The 25,255-nt window shown below is 33.1% G+C and overlaps 3 protein-coding genes and 1 long non-coding RNA gene across 7 annotated transcripts; all 4 read right to left on the bottom strand.

Annotated features, from left to right (window-relative positions):
• Positions 1 to 83: 83 nt before the first annotated feature.
• On the bottom strand, positions 84 to 2,218 carry LOC125211880 (protein BUD31 homolog 2). The gene is made up of 4 exons (XM_048111836.2): positions 2,064 to 2,218; positions 1,005 to 1,116; positions 642 to 829; positions 84 to 427 (listed from the first exon to the last, which is right to left on the bottom strand). The coding sequence occupies exons 2-4, from the start codon at positions 1,096 to 1,098 to the stop codon at positions 272 to 274; spliced, it is 438 nt and encodes a 145-aa protein (XP_047967793.1). The 5' UTR covers positions 1,099 to 1,116; positions 2,064 to 2,218; the 3' UTR covers positions 84 to 271.
• Positions 2,219 to 4,154: 1,936 nt separating this feature from the next.
• Positions 4,155 to 7,142, bottom strand: LOC125211878 (putative indole-3-acetic acid-amido synthetase GH3.1). 3 transcript variants are annotated; one of them, XM_048111833.2, is made up of 4 exons: positions 6,950 to 7,142; positions 6,116 to 6,402; positions 5,948 to 6,049; positions 4,155 to 5,647 (listed from the first exon to the last, which is right to left on the bottom strand). In XM_048111833.2, exons 2-4 carry the CDS (start codon positions 6,385 to 6,387, stop codon positions 4,294 to 4,296), a joined length of 1,728 nt encoding a protein of 575 aa, XP_047967790.1. In that variant the 5' UTR covers positions 6,388 to 6,402; positions 6,950 to 7,142; the 3' UTR covers positions 4,155 to 4,293. The 3 variants fall into 3 exon arrangements, with proteins under 3 accessions (XP_047967790.1, XP_047967788.1, XP_047967789.1); XM_048111831.2 differs by having other exon boundaries at positions 6,116 to 6,461; positions 6,950 to 7,141; XM_048111832.2 differs by having other exon boundaries at positions 6,116 to 6,412; positions 6,950 to 7,141.
• Positions 7,143 to 8,793: 1,651 nt separating this feature from the next.
• On the bottom strand, positions 8,794 to 9,458 carry LOC125211881 (uncharacterized). The gene is made up of 2 exons (XR_016136994.1): positions 9,003 to 9,458; positions 8,794 to 8,879 (listed from the first exon to the last, which is right to left on the bottom strand). It is a non-coding gene; the product is annotated as an uncharacterized LOC125211881 (long non-coding RNA).
• Positions 9,459 to 11,985: 2,527 nt separating this feature from the next.
• KIPK (KCBP-interacting protein kinase) lies at positions 11,986 to 16,201 on the bottom strand. Of its 2 annotated transcripts, none has more exons than XM_089068012.1 (3): positions 15,976 to 16,201; positions 13,470 to 15,487; positions 11,986 to 12,903 (listed from the first exon to the last, which is right to left on the bottom strand). In XM_089068012.1, exons 2-3 carry the CDS (start codon positions 15,320 to 15,322, stop codon positions 12,087 to 12,089), a joined length of 2,670 nt encoding a protein of 889 aa, XP_088924138.1. In that variant the 5' UTR covers positions 15,323 to 15,487; positions 15,976 to 16,201; the 3' UTR covers positions 11,986 to 12,086. The 2 variants fall into 2 exon arrangements, with proteins under 2 accessions (XP_088924138.1, XP_088924139.1); XM_089068013.1 differs by having other exon boundaries at positions 16,022 to 16,201.
• Between the last annotated feature and the right edge of the window lie 9,054 nt (positions 16,202 to 25,255).

Below are 25,255 nucleotides of genomic sequence, written 5' to 3'. Positions count from 1 at the left end.
GAAGACCTATATTGGAAAGAAAAGCTGGAGAAGATGGATTCCGAAAAGTGAGTTTTTGCAGAAAATTGAATGATTATGAAAGGTTTTATGCTAACATAGTTGACATTAATCAGATAATATACTTTCATTACATCGCCACAATGTCAAATGAAAACAGAAAAAGTGAACATGTTTTCAAGTTTAAGCATAAACAAGAGTTTAGAAATGCTGTGCCTGAAAACTTCAGTACAAATGAGTTGTGCTCGTTGATTCAGTTTTGGCTCTGCAGTCCTTAATCCCCGCTTGCACAGCCATTACAGCCACAGTGCACACATTCAATAACCTTTTCCTCACGTAAGTGCTTTGGGACTCGGCAGACGCAAGTAGTTTGAAAGTTATGGTCTCGAGGCTGCATGCACCTCAGGCAACAAAGCCTTTCATAACCAGGCTGCCATCAAAACAATTATCATGAGAATTTGTAAGAGTATGTAATATTGTAATGTGCATTATAGTAATCTTCGTTTTTAACATTATACTTATTTGATACAACAATCAGTCTTGTATGTTACTTCCTCAAACAAAGATTTCCAAATCTAGTGTGCACTAACAGAAACAAAGAGGACTTGCATTATCATTGTAGAAAATCTTGAATAAGGGCATACCTTTTTCCACTTTGCGATTAAGTTACGGTCTGCATAACCCTGATCCAAGCAGAACTCATATAATTCCTTGGAGATTTCCTTCCTCCTGTGATAGAGATCATATATATATCTACTCTTCTGATGGGCTATTTTGAAAATAGGCCACAGGGCCTCACATTTCCTTTTACCATCATGTGGGTCATTCTCAGCTGCCGCAAAAAAATGACAGGCAAGGATGTAAGAAACTAAGAACACAATTTGAGAAGACAGCAAGCAGACACATATATGAACCAATTAACACCCAAGTCACAAGATAAGATTAGAATAATGCAAATGTTCAAATAAAATAGATTATTGTCAATAACAATCAAACTATCAAAGAACCTTCTCTCATCTTTGCTTGTAGTTCACGAAGAGTCGGTTCAATCAGCTCCCACCCCTCTGGTATCTTTACTCGGTTTGTCTTCACCTTTGGCATGGTTCCTGCAACAAGATCCTGTGGAACAAATCAGAAAAATTATGCTTAGAAGCTAGGAAATCCATAGCTATGTTGGCAATTTGAACTAAAATTCATCATACAAATGATCAACAAAACAACTTTCCAATCTATCTCACTTACTCAGCTAGATATCAAATTTGTGGCTTTTTACTAATTTAGCAAACAATCTAAGACCACATTCATATCTTATTTGTTGAGAAATGGATGAGCAAGACAAAGCTGCAACCATTGAGCTAAATCAGTTATAAAAGTCAGTTACAGGCGTTGGAAAGGAGCTGCAAAAATCAACTAACTCTACACATGTACATTGAGGAATGAAATAGCAGTCACTCGAGCAACTATGAATATTCATCAAGATCTTATTTAAAGAGATAGAATCTGATCATATGATAATAAGATAGAAACGGAGAGAAGTCTGTGAGAGTGGGAGAGAAGTCTGTGAGAGTGGAACGCAATCTTGTGCATTGGACTTTTGTTCATCTTCTTATAATTGATAATCTTTCTTGTTCTTAATGGTTAGGTGTAGTTAGTACTTTGAGTTTGCATTAAACAGATTTCATTCTTCCGTTCTTGATTATGTGATTCTATTCAATAACTTCATTATTGTTGATAGTTTTAAATTGTTAGTATTTATTAGGAAGCATGAGACTCTCTGTTTAATTGCAAAAGTAGGTTTGAGCATCTAATAACAATTCGAAGCAGCTGAAACATAAGATAACTTGGATGTGATGAAGATTTAAAATTTAAAGCGGCAAAAGAACAAACCCTAGAGAAATTTCATCAAAGCATAGAACCTCATCCCCACAGTAAAATTGATAAAGGTCAACAAATCAAACCTAAATCTACCAATTAATCCGACAACACAGTTGTACAACAACAAATATCAACAATCGGTCCCTAACCAAATAAAAAGCTTTAAAAGTTCAGGGGAAAGAAAACATTACCAACAATTTCAGAATCTACGGTGGCAGCGGCGGAGGGGATTCCGATTTGTAAGAAAGTGTATGCGGAAATTCAATTCCTCTATCAAATCTACCGATGGCTAATTGTAGAGCTCAGAGACACAGAGACACAAAAAGGGTAAACCACGGATATAAATATATTCGGAATTTAAAATTTCATTGAAACAGCATTTATCCGTTTTAATTTTCTTTTTTATTTTTATCTTAATTTTATTTTTATTTTATGAGTCCATACCTCACTTTTTAAACGGATTTTTAATTTAAATGCAGTAGTTTAGGAATGAAAAGTGTTTGAATTAGAGACGTTATAACTTAATCCAAGTAGACTATAAACCTAGCCTTCCAAGTTAACAATGCGGGTTCGATTCCCGCTACACCCTTTTTCTAAATAAATATTCTATTAGAATTCTACTGTAGAATATACATAATACATTATGATTGATATTTGATCAAGATTAGTGAATTTTGAATATACAATTCCAAAAATTCTCTAACCTACGATCCGATTTTTTGTTTTCAACTCAAGAAAAATATAAAAAAAATCCGAATGAAGGCTGCTCATTGTCTCTTGTAAAGAAATACTCTTTGTGTCTCCTAAAAATAGTATAGTAGTATTTCTATTTTGATCTGTACCTTAAAATTATATAATAGGAGTAATAATTTAGAATCTTTTAAATAACTTATTACTCTACAATTTATTAAAAGTAACAAGAGTGAACTAAAAAAAAAGTCCCCGAACTATGCGTTTATCTCGCCATTAGTCCCTGGACTTTCAAAATATCCCCAGACAATCCTGGACTAAGCGTTTATCTCGAAAATGGTCATTTTTCACTGTTTCGGGACGAAAATACCCTTTTGGGGGTTTGGGGGGAGGGGGGAGTGGACAATTTGGTCTTTTTTACACTTTTAACATTTTAAATCTGATATTATTTAAGTGATGTACTAAATCTGATATTATTTTCAAATTATCATTCTTCTTCCTTTTTACTACGCTTCACTTTATTTCTTTATTTAAATATTAGATTTAATTTTATAAAATTTAAATTTAAATTTTGATTTTTAAATATCAATAACTTTTTATTAATTATTAAAATTATTATTAAATAACAAATTAATAGTTTTAATCAATATTTGATAGTGTCTAATATTTAATCAATAACGTACGACGATGCCTTAGTTTTAATTAATATTTAATAGTTTTAATCATAAATAGATCATATAACACGATTTATTTTGAGATAAATATGCATCTAATGTAAAACTAATATAATTTTCGTTTAATTTGAAAACAATCAAAATTAATTAGAAAATTTCAACAAAAATTCTTCTATATCAAATTTTAGTAGTATCAAATTATTAGTCAACTTCATAATGTTTAATCACAAGCAATTATAACAACTGAACCAATGCTAAATAGAATAGCTCTTATTTTTCCATCATGATTAATCTGTATTTCTTCAATTCAGCTAAATATTATATTAAATAAAAAAAATTAATAGTTTTAATCAATATTTATAGTGTCTATGAATTAATAGTTTTAATTAAAAAAATTTATTGATATTTAAAAAATGAAATTTAAAATTTAATTTTATAAAATTAAATCTAATATTGAAATAAAAAAACAAAGTGAAGGATGGCAAAAAGTAAGAAGAATGATAATTTTGAAATAATATCAGATTTTATACATGACTGAAATAATATCAGATTTAAAATATAAAAAGACCAAATTGCCCAAACTCCCCAAAACCCCCTAAAAGGGTATTTTCGTCCCGAAACAGTGAAAAATGACCATTTTCGAGATAAACGCTTAGTCCAGGGTTGTCTGAGGATATTTTGAAAGTCCAGAGACTAATGGCGAGATAAACGCATAGTCCAGACACTATTTTTGTAATTCACTCAAATAACAATTTAATATTTCATATATTTCACTAATACTATTAATAATGTGAGATTTACTATTCACTGATAATACTTCCCTTATATTTGCTCTTTCTCTCCCGCTTTAAAACTTGTATTATCATTTTAAAACTTGCTATCCTTAAGGGACTGAATGAATAATATAAGCAAGATATATAGTTGTATAACATAGCTCTGATTACCAAATAAGTGTTCCTATACAAGTGTAAGTATTATACTAGTAAAATATTGTTACACAAGAGGTATAGAAAAAAATTCTCATACATCTTTGGGAATGCACAATAATTTATTCAGATCAGAGGCGCTCCTCCGCCGCCCAATGTGGAAGAGCTGGGCTAAAATGCGCAGCCACAACTCTCTTGTTGAGAAGCTCCACCATTTCCTTCAACTTCACACACTTGGGCGTTTTATACTGACTAAAAGTAGCACTCCTCTTCTCCACAGCATAGTCCATCAGCTCTTCAAAACTCCCCCTCTCCACAATCCGAATCTCCAACGGCCCGATCGACTTGTCGACCACCCGACACCGCCGGTACACTGAATCCATTGCCTCCTCCATCGCAAGGCAACACTGCTCAACCACTTCGCCACTAGGCCAACCATCCGGATCCTTCAACAGCAACTCCCAGAATATCACATAGTGGCCAGGGATCGTCGTGGTGTCCGCGTAGCTCGTGTAGTCCACCACGACCACTTTGGACTCGTCGAGCAGTTTGTACGCCCTCTCCACCGCGCCCTGAAGAGTGGTCTCGTCGGTTTTATCCGCATCGATGCTGAGCAGGACGTTCCGCCGCGCGAGGAACCGAAACTGCGGCGCGGAGTTGTGGAACCCGGTGACTCGGAAAATGTCGCCAACTCTGTACCGGTACAGACCGTTGTAGGTGGTGACGACGAGCTCGTATTCCTTTCCTATCTCAACGTTCACCATGTCCACCGTTTCGGAAAACTCCGGGTCGTCAAGAGGCAGGAACTCCATGTAGGCTGCCTGTGGCATGAACGTATAGGAGACTTCGGAAGGATTGCAGAAGGGATCGAAATTAATTCCGACCGCGCACTCCGACGAGACGTACACAGTGCTGACCACCGGCAATCCGCCGCTGTAGTAATCAACGGTTGGGATATATTGTGACATCGAACCGGTCACTATCGTGTCAATAAATTTGGCATTAGGCCAAATCCTAGTGATGATCCCTTCCCAGTTATCCTTCTCGCATTCCCGTGCTAGCAAGTTGGCCAGCTCCGGTTCGGGCCGCAGCACCCGGCCCATGCACCCGCGGATCGCTTGATCATCCACTCTCGAGTCGAGCGACCCGGTCCGGATATCACGAGTTAGTTCTCGCCAGTTGAGCTGGAGAAACCTGATGACCCGTAGTAGGCCTGAGGCAAAGATGGCCCCGACTCGGATAATACGTTCCCGCTCATAAAGCCCGCAGAGCATCTGAGTATACATGCTCTGGAATATATCCTCACAGCACACGGCTTCATACGGGCTTGATGATGACTTCATTGCATCAGCAGGCATATTTTTTATATCGACTTTGAATAACCTGGTGATCGCGGAGCGGACCATGAGCCCACCCTTCGTCCTTCTCTCGGGCTTTATAAACATGAAGTGCAGGGATTTACCTTCGTCCAGCCCCTTCACGTGCCTGTTCTGTCATAACAATTCTTAAGAAAATGCAATCAATGTATATATATTTAGGGAGTGGTTCACTTCAGTGGTTAAATGAGAATAATATCAGTTCCTTGATACATTTATATCAGTTGGTATCTCAAAACCCTACAAATATTCATGAATCAACGAACTAATATACTTCAGCAACTAATATGTTTCATGAAACTGATATAAAATGTATCAACGAACCGATATAGTTCTCATTTTAAAGAAACATATCAGTTCTGAAATGAACCATCTCCTATAGTATAGTACTATATATTTGTGTGATTACCGGTTGAGAATAGCACGAGCAAGAAAGAATTGCTTTAGTCGGATATCCTGATCTTGTTTAATGGCTGGAATGAGTTTTCCTTCGCCACCTGAAGTTCCGCTGCTGTTGAAGCAAAACAGAATTGCTGAGAACAAATTCAAGCAGGGGAAAAGCAAATTTCATCAGCACCTGATGATGAAATCAGAGACGGGTTGTGAGGTCAAAATCGGGGAGCGATCTCCGTCAGCTATTCGTCGGATGAAAGGCAGGATATCTTCATAGGTTACCACCGGAACTTTTGACTTGAACGCCTCCCGATCCGTGGCGCCATCGAGATTGAAACGCTTCAGATATTCAGTCTCTCTGTTTTCGGATAGTATTCCGGCTAATGTAGCTTGCTGCACCTTGTCCGCATTCTCAGTCACTTCTTCGATGAATTGAAGCGCTTTTGCATCGTCCATAGCTGCTCAATTATACTGCAAAAGCCTATAAATTTACTGAGCTTCAAACTCCTTTGAATTTATACAGCAAAAGCCTGCAAATTTACTGAGCTTCAAACGCCTTTGAATTTTATACAGCAAAAGCTTATGAATTTATTGAGCATCAAACTCCTTTGAATTTATACAGCAAAAGCCTATAAATTCACTACAACTCAAAACTCCATTGTTTTATTGTCACTATCAACTGTGTCGAAAATTTTGGCAGATTTAAATTAAATGCGTGACGTTTTGGATAATTATTTAATGAATTTAAAAAATGAGTTTCGTGACTCAATATATTGCAGCTTAACAACAACTTGAAGCAGCTGAATCATGAGGCTTAAAACGGTGAAAGAGAAACCCTAGAGAAATTTCATCAAAGCATCGAAGATCATCGCCACAGTAAAATTGATGTAGGCAAACAAAGCGAACCTAAATCTACCAACTAATTCTATAATAAAACACCAAATATCAACAATCGGTTAGCTCGAGCTCATCACGAACTTTAAAAAGAGCTTGTAGAGTTGAGGGAAAGAAGCATTACCAGCAATTTCAGGAATGGCAGAGTTCTCTGGAGGAGATTGAGAGGCGATGAGATAAGAATACTGATCTTGACTTCGAAATATAATGGGATTTTCAAATTTAATCGAAGACGCATTTTGAAGATTTGCTATCGTTTTGTTTTTGTTTTTTATATGACCTCATCACTCCTTTTCATTTCATTTTTTGAGCAAAATCGAATCAACAAATTACATTTTTTGAAGATTAAAATCGAACCAAATTGAAATATCAATAAAAAACCAAAATTGAAATTCAAGCTATATAATATAACGATTTGAACTCAAACTGTATATAATATCCGAAAAGTCAAAATTGAATAAAATTACTTCTACATCCTTATATGTAACGTAGGAATTAATAATTTTTTTGTGGAGTATACCTACTTTTATCTATTCCCTCAGTTCCTTCATAATTGAGTCATTTTTCTATTTCGGAAAGTTCCCTTATAGTTGAGTCATTTCCATTTAGTAACTTTTTTCTCTTTCTTACTTTACTCTCTCTTACTTTATTCTCTCTACTTTATTCACTTTTTACTTTATTCTCTCTACTTTTTTCTCTTTCTTACTTTTTTATCTATTTATTTAACACACTCAACATTCATTTCTTAAACTCCGTACCAAAAAGTTTCGCCTCAACTATGAGGGAACGGAGGGAGTATATGATTTCGTGATTAAGTTTGATTGAAGATTACAACACACTCTAATATCAAAATTCTGATATGCTACATACTTAATGTTTTTATATTTATCGAAAAAGGCTCGAGCTTGCATGCGACGATCAAAGGCTCGAAATAAATGGTTAAAAGTCAAACCGCAAAATAAAAAATAAAAAAATACAATAATATCCCCAACTAAAAAATTAAAGGCAAAACAACGCCAACAACCTAAAATAACTAAGACAACGCCAACGGCTTAAAGTAACTAAGAAACACAAGCAACAATAACAACGGCAAAACACGAGCTAATGCAATAATGCATGATTGGGAACCGAGGACACAAGCTTGGTATCAATCATCACTCTAAAATCTGATAATTTTCACTCAATCGATTGACAACTCCGTTGTGTGAGAAAGGTTTGGACACCCACTTCTATTCAACAACACAAGTATCCAAAAATGTCTTCTTTTTCCGGTCTCTTAGTTTGACTCAAATATTTGAAAAATCATTTTATTCCGTACGTTCCAGATCAACTAAGATATACTCATTGTTTAGTTTAACGTTATTTATTTGTTTTATACTATATTTAATTACATTATAATACATTAAAAATTGTTATTAATATTTTTAATTTTGTAATTTTTATAAAAAAAAGCTCATTTTTTTCAATAATTTAGTTACATGAATAAAATGATAAATCAAGCTAGATAAGTAGTACTATATGTTACTTTCCAACATCAAAATATGAAAAAGATGTCATTGACTCATTCTAATTTCTTTACAAAAGAAATCCACCTTATCAAAAGATATTCCGGCAAAATAACACAACCAAAATTTCAACTTCAATATTAAAAAATTAAAAATCAGATCAAAACCCCAGATCCTTTTAAAGAAAATGCACTCAATACACTATAGTTCAAATTACATGAAATGACATATATATAAAAGTGTGTGCAATAAAATTTAAATCACCCAAACCCATATATAAAAATTTGTAATTAATTTTTATATTAAGTAGCCGTTAATTTAGACAGTAACGCGGTAAAAGAGTTCGAATTGCAAACACAAATTATGGCATAGAAATTTTCATAATGTTGGTAAATAAAAAACAATTAGAAATGAAAACATCTAATTTCACCCCATGCGTGCATGCAGAAATATAAGCAAAATATTGATCGAAAATTGAAAAATCCCTAATTTCCATCCGCGAAGGCGAAGCATACGAGTACAATCGATTCATCCCCAATTCGAAAAACCCTAACAACAATGAACAATAAAGCAATTCAAAATTCTCGAGATCTCAATTATACAATTATTCGATTCGCAATGAATGAATGAAAAATTCAACATCAAATCAACATCGATCGATCAGCGCCGCACCTTCTTGTGAAAATTCCGGTGGCAGTTGCAGGCGGCGCACCTCAAGGCGGCGGCGGTGCCGTCCTCGCCGGCAGGCATGAACTCGCAGCAGCCGTCGACGGCGTACTTGCCGATGCTGGCGGCGTGGTTTTTGCGGCACTCCTCGTAGGTGACCTCGCGGTCGAGCTTGGAATTGAGCTTCCTCTCCTTGGGCTGCTGGTAATTCATTTTGGATCTGGAAAGGTATTGGAGAGGGGAAGCGAGAGCGTAGATATAGAGATAGAGCGATGTGATGTGAATTAGGATAATGATGCAGCGGCGTTTGAAGGAGGTAGGTGTGATTTAAAGGAAGGTGGTTGGGCGTGAGCAGTAGGCTCTGCGATAGGTGGCGCAGCCGATTTTGATTGATTTCTCGCCGGCATTGGTAGATCGATGTGAAAAGGTGGATAGCTTTCAATAATGGCCACCTTTTTCCATTACCAATTTATTGTTTCCATCTGCCAATTTTTCTCATTTTTTATTTAAATTTTATACTACTCTCGTCTCCACTATTTAAACATCCATTTTGATTTAAGAAATTATTTCACTATGGTTGGATCCCATTTTATACTACCTCATCTTTAAAAAATAATATTTTTTGAAACTTTTAATGCACAATTGGTAAGTGAGAGAGAATTGAGTAAAGTAAGTTACAAGAAGAAAAAAAATATTGGAAGTAGTGTTAGTGGATTGTATGATCTACTTTCTAAAATTGAAAGTTTATGTTTTTAAAGGTTGAACAAAAATGGAAATACAGTAGTTTTTATTTTTAAGAAACAACACTATTAGTTTTATATTCTTAAAATGTGAGTAACGATTTAGTGGAGTATTAGATTCATATCTCTAGAAAAAAACGGGCTTCCATTTCTGTTATTAGACCGAGGGTATCTACCGACGTGCCAAGTGACTACTCTTCGTGCTGATTTGTAGGAACCTTGAAGGATGGAACAACTGATTTAAGGATTTAAAGCTGCTTCATACCCAAAGACAATGATCGATCCCCTAATTATTTGGTTAAGGAAGAACAGTCCCTTGCCACTAGACCAGACCCTTAGATTTCGATTATTTTTAAAAATATTAATGTTTCTTTAAATTCGTGATGGAAATAGAGACTCATAGTATACATACTTGCTAAATCAATTGTCATACACATTTTTAATACACTTGGAAGTAGTCTTTGGATTATTTTTTGCTTAGTGAAGTTGTGTTTATTTGCACGTTTCGGTGATTTGATTGAACAAGGCAATAAAATAGGGTCATCAACTCAACATCATGATATAAATTGACACGACAACATGATATTAGGTTTGTGTCGATTGGTACAATCAACGAGTGATGTTTCCTTAGATATAATTAAAACATAGTAATTGCATCATAAAATTATTATCAAGTTATATGCTAATGCACAATTTATACATTATTTGTTCTATACTTTTATCTAGGACGTTAACATATTGTGAATGACATTAATTATGTTTTTATCACTATAAATTGACACTACATCGATGGAAAAATCATGACTGCTTCACTAACGACAGATCTCACCAAAATGTTCATCAAAGTGCCTTTTTAGGGCAAATAAACGTAGACACATAAATTATAATGGTGGTTTCGAAGATGCCTTATATCAAAATTATTTTAATCTAATAGTCCGTACACAAAGATTAATAATTTAGATGTCAAAACAGTGCGCAATAAGTAACCAAAAAGAGACTTTATTGCAATCAATAAATCTATGTGACCAAATTTTGTACAACCAAAAACTAATTTATTTGTATAAAAATAGGTTTATTTATGCATTATATTAAAATATATGGATGCATATATATGGAAAGTGTATAATATTATGGTCATATATTTATGATTTATGTATATTTTTTTTAACTTTTTGGAACCATTAATTTTATTTAGTGCATACTTTAATTCAAAATTTAAAAATAATAGAAAGAAAATTCAAATATAAAAATAAAAATGAGGTTAAATACTAACAAGTCTTTTTAACTTATCCACTTACTATATTTATGATTTTAATATATAATTAATACATCAAATATTAATATTACCTTATTTTGGTTGTACAAAATTTGGTTGTTTATCATTACTCTATTGCAATTAACATCAATTTTTTGTGTGTCGCCGAATTCCCACAATAATCTTGTGTGACAGTTTTAAATGACGTGGATATGATATGACAAAATTAGCGTTGAAATGACAATGAACCGATTAAAATAATGTCGTTTTGATAATCAATTATGTTAGAACTTTTAATATTCAATGTATTTTGTTGTTAAGCAACGCTTTTGTCTAGTTAGACATTTTGACATGCCATCTCAGATGACGGCAACTGGCAACATAGCTTTGGACATTTCGGTAATTTGGAAAAAAATCTAACATTCAAAGTTAGGACAGTTGTTGGTAAAAGCCTAAATTGACATATAATTAGTGATAACTCGAACCTCCGACTATGATTTGCACGACTGTGATAACTCGAATCTCCGATATAGAAATATCTCAACTTCTTTTGCGTTTACCACATTCATAGCTAGGACAATTGTTGGTAAAAGCCTAAATTGACATATAATTAGTGATAACTCGAACCTCCGACTATGATTTGCACGACTGTGATAACTCGAATCTCCGATATAGAAATATCTCAACTTCTTTTGCGTTTACCACATTCATAGCTAGGACAATTGTTGGTAAAAGCCTAAATTGACATATAATTAGTGATAACTCGAACCTCCGACTATGATTTGCACGACTGTGATAACTCGAATCTCCGATATAGAAATATCTCAACTTCTTTTGCGTTTACCACATTCATAGCTAGGACAATTGTTGGTAAAAGCCTAAATTGACATATAATTAGTGATAACTCGAACCTCCAACTATGATTTGTACGACTGTGATGACTAGAATCTCCGATATAGAAATATCTCAACTTTTTTCGCACTAACTCATCATGTGGAACAACTCTATTAAACAGTACTAATACATATTATGGAGAGTATATATTACAAATTCAGCTGAAAAAATAAAACAGACTTAAACTACCCTTAATTTGTTTCAGAACAACTCGAACTCGAAACAGTCACCGGCATCCTGCGCCGGCGCCGGTTGCGGAATTTCACTCTCGAAGAACTCCGGTATCTGAGGGGGTACGGCGCAGCGTATCAGCGCCCAGTTCAGTCCATCGAAGAAAGGGTGCCGCTTAATCTCGGCAGCTCCGGTTTGCGTCCCGAGCCGATTCTCGGGCTCCTTCACCAGTAGCCCTCGGATCAGATCCCTCGCCTGGAAACTAACGATGGGGGAGTCAGGAAATCGAAGGTTCTGCAACACCACATTCGCTAGCGTCTCGTCGTTATTGGTACCCTTGAACGGCGTCTTCCCGTACAGAAGCTCGTAGAGGAAGACACCGAACGTCCACCAGTCGACAGCGCTGCCGTGGCCCTCACCCTTGATGATCTCGGGCGCTAAGTACTCGTGTGTACCGACGAAGGAGTTGGAGCGCGCCTCTGTTGGCTCGGCTACGAGCTGCGGGAGCAGCCTGGCTTGGCGTGCGGCGTCGGCTTTCAGCTTCCTTGCTCTGGCTGCCGAATTTAGCCCGGGGCTAAAGCACGAGACTTCGCACGAAGGCCCGGTGCAGAATGGATCGATGCAGTTGGAACCTGCACATGGACCCGAGATCCGGGGAGGTTCCATTGCTAATGAGGATGATTTTACGAGGGTTGGGTTCACGGAACATCTCAGGGACAGGTCGAAATCTGTCAGCATGATGTGACCGTCCTCACGGACCATGATGTTCTCCGGTTTTAGATCTCTGTACACAATGCCGAGCATGTGTAGATACTCGAGAGCGAGGAGGACCTCAGCAACATAGAATCTGCAAAAGGTAATTATGAGCAAAGACTATACGAACACGAAAATGCGGGCGTGGATAGGAAACGAAACAGAGTCTAACAGCTAAATAGAGAAAGGTTTGCTTTATGTGCCTCATCAACACGTCTATTATCATCGAATACGCTCAATCATCGGACACATACACGGAATGGTTCTTGACAGCATAGAATCATTTTGAATCAGAAAATGCAAAGTCGATCACAATAAGAGCAAAGGAAGTAACAGAAAGCAAACCGAGAAGGCCAGCAAACCAAACCTAATGACCTAGTGATGTTTTTCGGTATATATTACTATGCATAACGTATATCCGACAAAATCGCCAAGGTTTTATAGTTACTATACTATATTTGCTACTCATCCATTAGCTCCAAATATCGTATACCTCAGCACGTTCAAATATAAAATCTATATCCAAGCACTTTCTAAAGCCCCTTCAAAAGCCAGTGAATTTCCTCTTTATGTTTTGTATTAAGTGAATGCATTACTTTCTATGGCGTAAAAGCAGAAAACGAAAAACGAAAAACGAACTATGAGCCTTAAATACCATACCTTGCAGCCTGTTCAGGAAAATATCGACCGGGTTGCTTCTGCCTGAGCACATGTAGATCTCCACCGGGACAAAACTCCATAACTAAACAGGACAAATTATCCGAGGTAAACTGGGCGTAGAGAGTCGGGAGAAACGGATGATCCAGCATTTTGAGAATTTCTCTTTCAGTTTGAGCTCGAGGCATCTTTTTCCTTTTTGCTAAGAACTCATTATCCATTACCTTTATGGCAAAAAGGCATTCCGTTCTTATCAATTCAGCAAGATACACCGAACCGATATCTCCAGAACCAAGTTTTTTCAGTAGGTTGAAGTGATTCAGCCCTAGAAAACCATACTTCTTTCTTATGTGGTTGATTGCTTCCCACCTGACGTCCTTCGACATGTGCGGCTTATTATTGCACGTTGAGCCACTCAGATTGCTCTCGTCGCTGAGGCTCGTGTTGCTACTACTGAAGTCGCAATTACTGCTGTTCGAGCTCTGAGAAAGATCCCATTTTTCACCTTGTTTGGAAACCATGATACTTTTAGCAACAGAGGTATCTTTATTCGCATCAGAATCCGTGCCAGCCGTTGGAACCTGAACCCCGGCACTATCCAAGGGATCCTTGCAGGAATCCTTACTCGAATCCCTCAAAGAACACTGACACCTCTGGCAGATTACTTGCTCTGAACCATGGTCCTGAGCAGTATCTACGTCATGAGATCCTTTTGAGCTTCCATCAGTATATATCGTTACCTTCTTTGCTTTCTTTATAACGATGTTCTTGTTTCTGCCAACTGGCTTGACCGCACGAGATGTACCTTCTTTGTTTCCTTTAACCACACTGGATGAAGACACCGTCTGTAGCCTAGACTTCCGTCTTACCTTCGGTGCTGCCTTTTCAACTACATTCGAGGAAGCGGGAACTTCCTTGATGGGGACGTTCGCAGCTTTGCTTGAGCCAGAACTTTTCAGGTCTTCCTTTAGATGATTATCATGAGCATCGTCTCGGGGCAGAACAGAAACTGAACAGCAGTCTTCTTCCTGTAGGCCTACTCCCGAATTCTGCATATCAGCTTCCGAAACAGGTATTATTTTATTATGCGCAATGTTCAACTCTGCACCCTCCATAACTACGGCAGCCGGTCGAAGAGCAGAATCTTGAAGCTTCCGAGGCAGCTTGCTGGCAGAACATAAGCCAGTATCTTCTTTGACAGGAGACTTTCCTACATTGTCACATTCATCCAGTTGATGACCGGGATCTCGTGACTTATGTAGTTTATTCTTTAAAGTCGCTTTATCATCTAAACAGGGAGAAAAATTAGGACCTTGGAATGTTGACGGTGGCAAGGTTCCAGAAGAACACGAGGCACTCTGCTCCGGAACCAGAGATATTTCTATCCTTCGTGCTTCACTTTCAACCGAAGAACAGCTAGATTCACCGGTTTCAACCACAACAGACCTGTAAATATTAGCGATTTTCCCAGCTTCCGAGACTCTAGGAGATGCTGGCAGCGACTTCCGTTTCACAGCAGCCATCTCCGCTGCCTGAGAAATGCACAATCCCCTAAGAGCCTGCTTCAAAGAGACGGGCTCAGAGAATCCAATCCCGGGAGAATGAGAACCAACACCCCTCATCGGCTTCTTTGAAGGGTTTCTCCGCACATCTGAAAGATCAAGACTTTTCGTTGATCTGAGATTCACTCCTTCGAAAAGCTTATTGATGTCATCTTCCAACGTCTTGTTCATTCCTTTTTTAATGATCGGAGGCTTCTGGTCTTTCTTTGACTGACGAAACGATTGAGGCTGTCGCGTTACACTCCGTTCATCCTTTACCTCCATTATTTCACAATTCCCACGAAATGAACCCATCCTTTGTAACAGATCAATGTGCAACAACTCAAATCAGAGAATCAGAGAGTTCCATCTCTCAAGAGCCTAATTATTTCTGAAACTACGAAACTAAACCTCCGAAATCAACGAGCTTTGCCAACTAATTTCTTACAACTATCAGATCAGAACATTCACCACATTCACCTGCATCAACAATCAGGGATAACATAAGCATTAACACCACCATTCAACAGCATTAAATTCAGAAATAATGCCCAATTACTCATAAATTGAAAATATCATATCTTTTTCTGCAAAAAAAAAATAGTTAATGCATCCATCAAAAAAATAACTCCTTCCATTTTTGCAAAACATCAAATCCACAATCCCAAATCAAATAAAGAAGGAAAACAGTAACTATCAAACCAGTAAAAAATGGTGCAAAATGCCAATCCCATTCAATCATACATCAAACCTGAGAAATAGATTCTCATTATCCAACCATGTCAACTTCACAAGAATAATTACCCATTTCGAAATTTACCTTAAATTCAAAAATTCAAAAACAATAACAATATAAAATACAGAAAGATTAGATTTTTACAAGAAATGAAAGGTAGTGTAACGCTAAACATTAATTAACAAACAAATTTCTCAGATAGATGCGATCAGCTGCGGTAAAACTAAGCTACCTGAAGGTTTCAGAGATCTAATATAAATATAAATTCAAAAGCTCACTCCTTTAATGAAGAAAATTGCTGCAAAATTTGAGCCTTTTCTCTCTTTTGAGATTGAGTGGAAAACCCTAAAGAGAATGATGGGCTTTTCTGATTCTCAGAAGGCTATTCGGTGGACAAGGATGTGAGAAGAAAGATGACAAAACTCCACTGTCTCTCTTCGTCTCTCTCTCTAGCATTATTTTCGAGGCTTGTTTTCTCACTTTCTGTGTTTTTTAATTACGCAGAAATTTGATTTATGGAAGTGGGGCCCACTTAGTCGTCTTAGGATTCGAAAATATTGTGAATAAATGTATATTACTATATGATATAAATATGATTTTATCAGTACAGGAATCTCGATTTTAACTGAATAATTTTTTTTATAAATACTCTAAATTACGAGTTCAAACAAAAAGCATTATATTTTAATATATGTTGTGGTTTTTTATGTATAGGGCTTTTAAGTGTTAACACTACTTCAACATTGTTTACTAAATTAAATGTATATTTAACTCAATTAAATAAGCTGCTTGCGAGGGTAAAAAGCATAATTAATTCAATTAATATTGAAGTAACGCTAGTATTTTTTTATTGCGGCATTTACACTGTAAATTTAATTCAATTAATTTTTATTTAACGCTAGTATTTTTTTATTGCGGCATTCACATTTTGACTGGATCTGTTGTTTTACAGGAAAATAATAGTATTGTTAAGAAATATGATTTGTGATAGATTAATTATATTGTGTTTGATAGTATCATAAAGTTGGTAGATTTCTAAACTTATATATTATTTTTAAAATTTATTTGTAATTAATAAATGTAGTACTATTAAATTATATATTAACATTCATAATATTGTTCTAATAATTAAAGTGAGATTTCTTAAAAGTAAATTATTACTACTGAGAACGAATATTAGGTTAGGCTAATATGGAGGTTTAGAGTTTGACTTTAGACCATTTTTGTATAAACATCTTTTCATATTCCAAATTTTTCTATCATATGAGAAATTTTAATGCTCTTTCATGTCGTTTTTGTTACACGAAATTTTGGGAAAAGGATTTGCGAAATAGGAACATTTCAAATCAATCAAATTATAATTCGTTTGTGTTTAGTAGTTTGTGCCACTCGGAATGCGTTATAGGAGATTCATTTAATGTAGGCTTCCATAATTCATAGTAGAGTAAAATAAATTATACGAATACTCTCTTACTATTACGTAGATCCTCATGTATATGGACGTAACACGGACGTAACACTTGAAATAGTTATATGTCAATCAGTATACTAAAATAAACTATAGGAGTACTCCATTGCTATGTAGAGCAATATATATATATCGATTGAATAATAAATGTGTAATTTTGATTAATAAACATATATTTTAATTATTAACAAAAAATTATCAGACATTTTATTATTGTAAATGAAACTATAGGTGTTACTAAATTGTAAATGCATGGTAGAATATTTTTTAGCAAACGATAAATGATAAGGCCAAAAGCAACATTTTACTCTAATTAATATTATTCAAACTTTATAGTTTGATTTGATTCAATATGGCATGTTTCTTTCAAGATGAATTTTTTATACTATGACAACTTTTGATGAATGGATTGAATAATTTCAACGTTGGTTGGCATCATGAATGAAAATGTAACGTAAACCAATATAATTAAATTTTTCTTCAAATGCTATCTTACCATGAAAATCGGTTGGTCTAACTACCAATTTTCTTTTAATTTCTTTTTCCATGCTCAATAATGTTCATTACTAATTTAACACATACTTTAACAATTAGAAAACGAATAATTAAATAGTTGGCAATGTTCATGCTATCTTCATCTTATAAATTCCTAGAACATTTTTATCAAGCTAGCTGTGATATTTAAATAAGGATATTTATTAAATTACACTTACTAAGAGAGTAAAACCCAAGTTTATTCATTACTTTAATTCCGGTAATTCTTTAGTCATACTAATAAATAGATTCAATACTAATAAATAAATGGGAAATTGGTCTCTAAAACCATGAACTTTGCCCAAAATTTGGTATTTCCCATGAACTTTGAAATTGGTATATAATATCACGAACTTTGCATTTTGTTTGGTATTTTCCAAACTCACTCAAATAAGATATTTTCATCAAAATCTTATTTAACATAGGCAACCGTGATATGTTTTATAATATTTGAAACCACTTTTTAAGTTCATAACATGTAGCATAAAAAGTCACGTTGAAAACCACGTTAATTTAATTGTGTCAAGTATGATAAAAGCCTCGTAAGTTAGTCAAATATAGTAATAAACATGCCGGGGGAAATACCAAACAAAATGCAAAGTTCGTGATATTACATACCAATTTCAAAGTTCATGGGAAATACCAAATTTTGAGTAAAGTTCATGGTTTTAGAGACCAATTTCCCTAAATAAATTCAAATTGATGATAGCAACATTTTACGTGGAAAGATTTTAGTATTTATTTATTTATTTTGTGTGTAAATAATATCTACGAACAATAAATCTGGCTGGCTGTCGGCAGATGAAGCCACACATAATGTGGTTGCCCAAATTAGTTAGAATATGTTTTCAAATAATAAATAATAATAATTAAAAGATTTTGTTTGGGGCCAATTTTAAATTATGTTAACCTATTATTTCAAATTATTTGTACAGCCAATTATATAAACATAGTATAATGATAGTTTTATTTTTATACCACGTCGTCCTATTGCCTCCAAATATGCTAAAAATTATTTGAATAGAAAATATAAATACCCAAACCTAAATTAGCTAGCAATAAAAATTAACAAAAAGCATCAAAATCATCGTATCGAATAAATAAACTATCTATCCAAAATTTTGTTGACGTAACGCATGTGTGTGTGTTTTAAATTGATTGTGTGACTCACTAGTAGCGCAAATCTATATTAAATTATTAATATTAATTATGCGATGACAAAAATAACTTTGTTTTAATTAATGAAACTAAAATATGTTCTTTTTAAATGTTCCGCCAATGCATATGCCAAATAATTAAATAAAAGTCCATATCTAAACAGGGATAGTTAGGCAATAGTTTATAAATAGTTGAATAAGAAGACAAATAAACATGAATAATTATTAATTAGGTAAGATTAGCAACAATTCATTAGTAGGGGAGGCTATGGCACGTCCCTTATTTCGAAACCACCTAGCATTTGGCAACCAACTCTTAATCCTCTTCAAAACATTGATTGGCAAATTTTCCTTATAAATAAAATAAAATAAACTATTTTACTATTGTATAATCCATAATAGCCTATATCGGTTCCAACAAGCAAAAAGCATGTAATATCATTTTTTTCTATATTAGAAAAAGGAGTCAAGAAATTAAAGGAATACAATTGAATTGCAATTGTATGTAGTCAACTGGGTCCTACTTTTTAGGTGCAATGCTTCACGTTCTACTATGTAACTTAATAATCATAATAGTTGACAATCATTTTTAAAAAATAATAGTAGTACTATAAATTTAGTTGACAAATCTTATCTTAGAAAATAAAGAAATACCCCCTATCATCGTTCGCTTTCCAATTTCCATTTAAAATTGTTGATTTAGCTATAATATAGGCAATTGAGTATAATTACGATTAAGTCGTGGTGTATGAATAAAGTCGATTAAAGTTATTTTCATGTATTTTTAATATTATTTAAATTCCAATAACAATTTTAAACATAAAGGAAATGACCCACACATCCAATGCATAGAATTAGCTATAAAAATAGATCAAGCAAATACTAGTAAGCATCGCACATGCACACCTCTATTTCATTAAATTTCACTCTTATTCCAAATTTATGTCATTTCACAAAATATTAAATGTGTAGCATAAATATATAATGGTGTACAATAATACTTTCTCTATTATACTACTAGAAAATAGTGTATGTTACGAATTTAAATAAAAGTTAGATAATGTGGTTAATGATTTGAAAATAAATTACTTTGTTGTTTTTATGATTATTAATGTCGACAATAATGGATCGATCACATATTTTTTGATATAAATAAGTGGGCCAAATGCGGATGAAAATATATCAAAAAATGATTCTTTGGAAATAGTAAATATGAATTATTTTATTGAATTAAAGGATCCAATATATGATAAAAAAAATTTATTTTATGTTTTCATATTCAAAATTTCCTAAGGTCTGCAAAATCACGTGGTGTATGTCAGAAATAGGGCTCATATAAATTGGACCTATTATTGATGGGTTAAAATTTCCAATCAACCACCATATGTGAACCACTATTTTTTCACACTGTAATATTATAAATAAATGAAAGCACAATAATTGAATATATGGGGTATAGATTTCAAAAATAATAATTTCACTTATCAAATCAGTGTCTACGAAAATAGTGAGAGACTTGCATCAAGATATTTATATGGCAATAAGTGTCATTTAAAAAAAAAGTTAAATATTTATATCTAATTATTTTGCCACTATTGTTGGGTTTTGTTTTTGTTAGGCTTGACCTAATAGTAGTATATAATTCAGGTTAAGTCTTTCTCTTTATTATGTATGAACATAAATGAAGCACATATACATTGACTTGAGATTCAACAAACGAAGGATGCATCTTCTCTTTAGATTCGACATGAATACATGTGGTTTAATTCGAATAAAATATATTTAGGACTTTTTTTTTCATTGGGCTAAGTTCGTGGGGATTTAATTAAAGTTAGAACATGATTGAGACATAATCGAAAGACCAGCTCGATTACTGTTGGTTGATGCTAACGTGAGGTTCCATTTGGCTTCTTCTAACGAGTTGTTGATTAGGGATCTGTGATGATGGTCAGTGTATTCGTTTTGTTTCCTTTTTTTTTTTTTTGATTAAAGGGTGTCACTGTTTCACTTATCCTGCTTGGTATCGTTGGTTTATGTGTTTTGTAATTGATCTTGCGCCTCTTTTTTGCTTGGACTGGATCTTGTACTGCTTTGCTCACGAGCCTTTTGGTTATATGGGAGAAAAGCTTGTAGCTAAAAGAAAAGAAGAAAAGTTGATGTGAACATAAGGTAGAAGAACTTTGGGCTAAAAACATAGTACTAGTACTCATGTCTAGGGGTCCAAACACCCAAAAACTAAGTACTTTTGGGCTCATCATGTCTTAGGTTTGAGTACATTGCCCTAAAGAAAAAATGGTCACTTTCTAAGTGGTCCATTTTGTGATAACTTCCTTTTAAGGCAGCCCCTGAAATTAAATTATGGCTATACTTTACTACTGCGACATAAAATGAGAGGAAATTTACTTAGTACTATATTCTTCTTCTTATTATTATAATTGGGGAACTTCTGAAATTTAGTACATAAGTCCTGATGAAAAATTAGAAGGCCACTGATATGATAGAAACACATCTCAGCTAATAAGATACTTAGGACTCGTTTGATAAAAAAGATGGGATATGAGAAGATATGTAAAATAAGATAAGAAATACGGACTTCATGTCAAGATATGCAAAGATATGATTTTTTTCCGTTGTTGTTTGATATAAAAGAAATTATCTAAATTTGTATTGTATATTAAATAACATGGCTTAACTTGACAAATTGATGGGATACATAAACAAGGTTAATGTTATAATTTTGGTAAGATTAGATAGGGCCCTGATCTTATATTGAGCTTTGAGTTAAGCTTAACTATGATATCAAACAATTAGAAATATCTATATATAATTCTCTATCTTGGTATTACTAACTTATCAAACATGCCCTTATCATCTAACAAATAGATTATGGGTTCGAGTTATCACAAGAATAGAGAATCATTATTCATTCTCTTAAATATAAAATAGTTAAAAATTAAAAGGCCACTTAACACAATTAAAAGGTTATTTTTCACAATAGCTCTAAAATTCGAATCTTAATTTTAGTAATAATTAGTAGATAAATTATGAGCTATTCCAAAGTTGGAGTTTTGAATTTAAATTATTATAATGTACTATATGCTAATTAGACTAGAATGGCGTTACATAAAATAAAAAAAATGAAAAGAACAATAAATTTATTGCCAAATTCTTCTATAGAAAGGGATGTTTCAATTAAAAAAAGTCCCCTAACTTCAGTTGAGACTTGAGAGTCAACAAAATCTAGTGATGTTGAATACAAAGACAAATCTTGCGGTCCCCTTATATCCCATAAATAAAAGTAACAATTATTTCATATATTATTTTGAATATATATGAGGAAAATCACACACGTATGTGATGTGGATAGATTGCATTGCTAAATTGTAATTCACTTAAAGAGGATTTGAGTAATAAAAAAAATACCTAAGTAACCATCATCTAATTACTTGATTATTTTATCACCTTAAAGTTGGATTAACTATTTAATTATAGGTACGAATTTCTAAAAATTTCTCTACAAATCTGTAATTGGTTCATGATATTTTGTCCCAAACCTCAGATACTTTTGGGCTTTCAGACCAACTAGATTGACCAATTTAAAATTATACTGTATAGTTTTCACTTGGGCTGCATTTAGGCCCATAATAAATATTTGGATTAGAAGGGAAATGACTAAGTAAAATATGGCCACAAATTTAATATCATAACATTAGTTGCATATATGATATATGCATAAAACAATCGAGTTTCATTTGAATACAGTGATCTTTATGCAGACATTTAATTGGTATCACAATTTTTATGTACCAAAAAATGAGGCATTACCAGGTTTGGATATATATAGTTAACTTATTACTTTATACTATTTCCAATCACAAAAAAAATTTAGTAGTAGTGCGACGAGTTAAATAGTACTTATAAAATCAGTAAAGCAAGGAAATAAAAAAATAATTAAAATATCTATACAATATATAAAATGGAAGTTTTAGAGAAATTTACAAGATTATCATTTAATTTAAAAAATTATATTAAATTAATATATATAATTTAAAATTCATTAAATGTGTGATTTAGTGGAATGAGTAGGAGGTTGTGATTAAGTGGAGTGAGTGGTTACTATAATTTTAAATGATTCGCTAGGAAAACTGCCTAGGAAAATGAAAAGGTTTTGGGAGTGAAACGGTTTTAAAATAGGATTCTCTCATATTATTACATGGGCTATAAATATGTGATACGGAGTATTTGGTAGCAACAAATTCAATCACACACTCAAATATATTTTTATGCAGAATGGAGATTTGGTGTTTTTATTCTTACTATTGGAAGAAGCTTCATACTATATGAGTATATGACGATTCTTCGCATTAATCGGTGATTTGCATCATTCAAAAAATATGCGTTTCAAACTTTCAACCTTAATCTCTTCAACAAAGATTAATCAGGGAAGAAGAAGTAAGGAGAAACGAATTAATGAGGTGAAGGGAGTTTGCAACGACCATGGCTAGGTTGGAATTCTAAATAAAAATATTTTTTGTCCTTTCATCGAATGCATGTGGTGTGAATTGTTCGATTATATACATTCATAGGTCTCATCTTATGCTTTGCTAGATGACCGTTTTAATACATATTGATTATTGATTTTGTGCATTGCAAATTGATTTTGTTCCTTATTTTACTGTAGTTTTAGGTGAGGTGGGCTGCTTTAAAGATGACAAACGAGTTATTTTACCTATGAGTTCTGTTGAAGAGTGACGAATTATGAAGAATTGAAGGTTTTCGTTTATAATGACGAGATTGATTTTAATTTTAAAGTTAATGTAGTTTATAAAGAAGTTTTAAAAATGATGAGTAATTATCCATTGTGTTTAATTCTTTATTGTGAATGATTTTTATCTTCCTACTCTATGATTTAATGTTTAAACATTATATTATGCGATTTGTTTTAAATTTATTATGCTTCAATATTGATTTGTATAGATTTTTGATTCTCACATAACTAAAATTGTTACTCATATGGTTCATTGTTAATGTTGATTCTAATTTTATTTAATTAATTTAAAGTTGAAAATTAATATTTTAAAAAAATATTAATCTGTGCATAGCACAGACGTGATACTAGTTATTAGTAAATGATGAGTTCACAATAAATAAATATAGACTAATTTTTATGAACAATCCTAAATAAAAAACATAATTATTTTTTTAAGTAATACTAGCATAATATTTACCCCAAAGTATTAAGGTTCTCAGCTAGATATAGGGCATACAATAATGGAATTTCAATTGGATAATTACCTTTCTATTTAGTAGCCCAATCTATGAATCCTGCAGGCTAGTTATTAAATTACTGTATTGGGTCAATGTAGACAAAATAGATGGGTTCTTTACAAGAATTACAATAAGACTAGGTAGTGACAAACGCACATAATTGTACGCACATAACTGAACTCTTTTTAACATTTTACACTGAAAACCATTTTAAAAATATTAATTAATTTAAAATAACTTTCATACTAATCATTGTGTAACACTTTGAAAAAAAAATTAAATTTTTACTTAAATATTTATATATTTAAACACTTTTTTTACTAAATATTGTATAGTTAATTCAAATAAAGCTCGAAATCATGCTACGATTCGGCATAAAATTTCTATATCGCTTCTTTCTTTTTGCTACATATAATATAAGTAAATAACAAAATTGATTTTTAATTAAATTCACTTAAATTTAAAAATTTAAGAATATTATGTACATTTATCTTTTCTCAAGATTAAATTTAAAAATTTAAGACATAATCTAATTTGTTTCACAACAAATCATATAGGTGTAGTCGTGTAGATATTTTAATTTTGCCCGTTCTTGGATCAACAAATAATTAATAAATAAAATTGTATAGTTTACTATTCATTAAAATAAAAACTTATCATATTATCTTAAACGTTACTGAAACTAAAAAAAAATTATTTGTTACAATCTAACAAATACTAGTACTATGTTTTTATTTCGGAAGCGAAAGCTTATTTATTTTATTTTATATTTAAATCTATATTAAGTGATTTTTATTGACATTATGTCGAACAGATTAAAATTAAAAAATTCATAGTAAGTCCATATATGTGTTTTATTACTTATGTTTAAACTACTGAAAATAACTTGAAAAGAATCATTGTTAAACTAGTACTCCCTCCGTTCCACAGTAATAGAGATATTTCATTTTGTGCACTCATTTTGAAAAAGTAATTATAAATAGTTAAAGTGGAGAAAAAGTAAAATAAGAGAAATAATATTATAGATAAAACTCTTCTCTACATTATTCTTTCTCTTACTTTACTCTCTCTTCACTTTAACTATT

The sequence above is a fragment of the Salvia hispanica genome, chromosome 3 (assembly GCF_029641045.1).
Source record: "Salvia hispanica isolate PSC_SH4W2 chromosome 3, Shi_PSC_v1, whole genome shotgun sequence".
Classification (NCBI taxonomy): domain Eukaryota; kingdom Viridiplantae; phylum Streptophyta; class Magnoliopsida; order Lamiales; family Lamiaceae; genus Salvia; species Salvia hispanica.
The sequence above is the reverse complement of the archived record's forward strand: the minus strand, read 5'-3'. Positions and strand labels throughout refer to the sequence as shown.

Bases quoted from the DNA above. Each gene is read 5' to 3' on its own strand.
- LOC125211878 (XM_048111833.2), bottom strand. From the start codon at position 6,387: ATGGACGATGCAAAAGCGCTTCAATTCATCGAAGAAGTGACTGAGAAT. The intron at 6,050-6,115 runs GTGCTGATGAAA...TTGCTTCAACAG, and splicing joins GTCTCTGATTTCATCATCAG to CAGCGGAACTTCAGGTGGCG. The intron at 5,648-5,947 runs GTAATCACACAA...ATGACAGAACAG, and splicing joins GCTCGTGCTATTCTCAACCG to GCACGTGAAGGGGCTGGACG.
- KIPK (XM_089068012.1), bottom strand. From the start codon at position 15,322: ATGGGTTCATTTCGTGGGAATTGTGAAATAATGGAGGTAAAGGATGAA. The intron at 12,904-13,469 runs GTATGGTATTTA...TACCTTTTGCAG, and splicing joins TTTCCTGAACAGGCTGCAAG to ATTCTATGTTGCTGAGGTCC.
- LOC125211880 (XM_048111836.2), bottom strand. From the start codon at position 1,098: ATGCCAAAGGTGAAGACAAACCGAGTAAAGATACCAGAGGGGTGGGAG. The intron at 830-1,004 runs GTTCTTTGATAG...TTTTTGCGGCAG, and splicing joins ACAAGCAAAGATGAGAGAAG to CTGAGAATGACCCACATGAT. The intron at 428-641 runs GTATGCCCTTAT...TTTTGATGGCAG, and splicing joins TAATCGCAAAGTGGAAAAAG to CCTGGTTATGAAAGGCTTTG.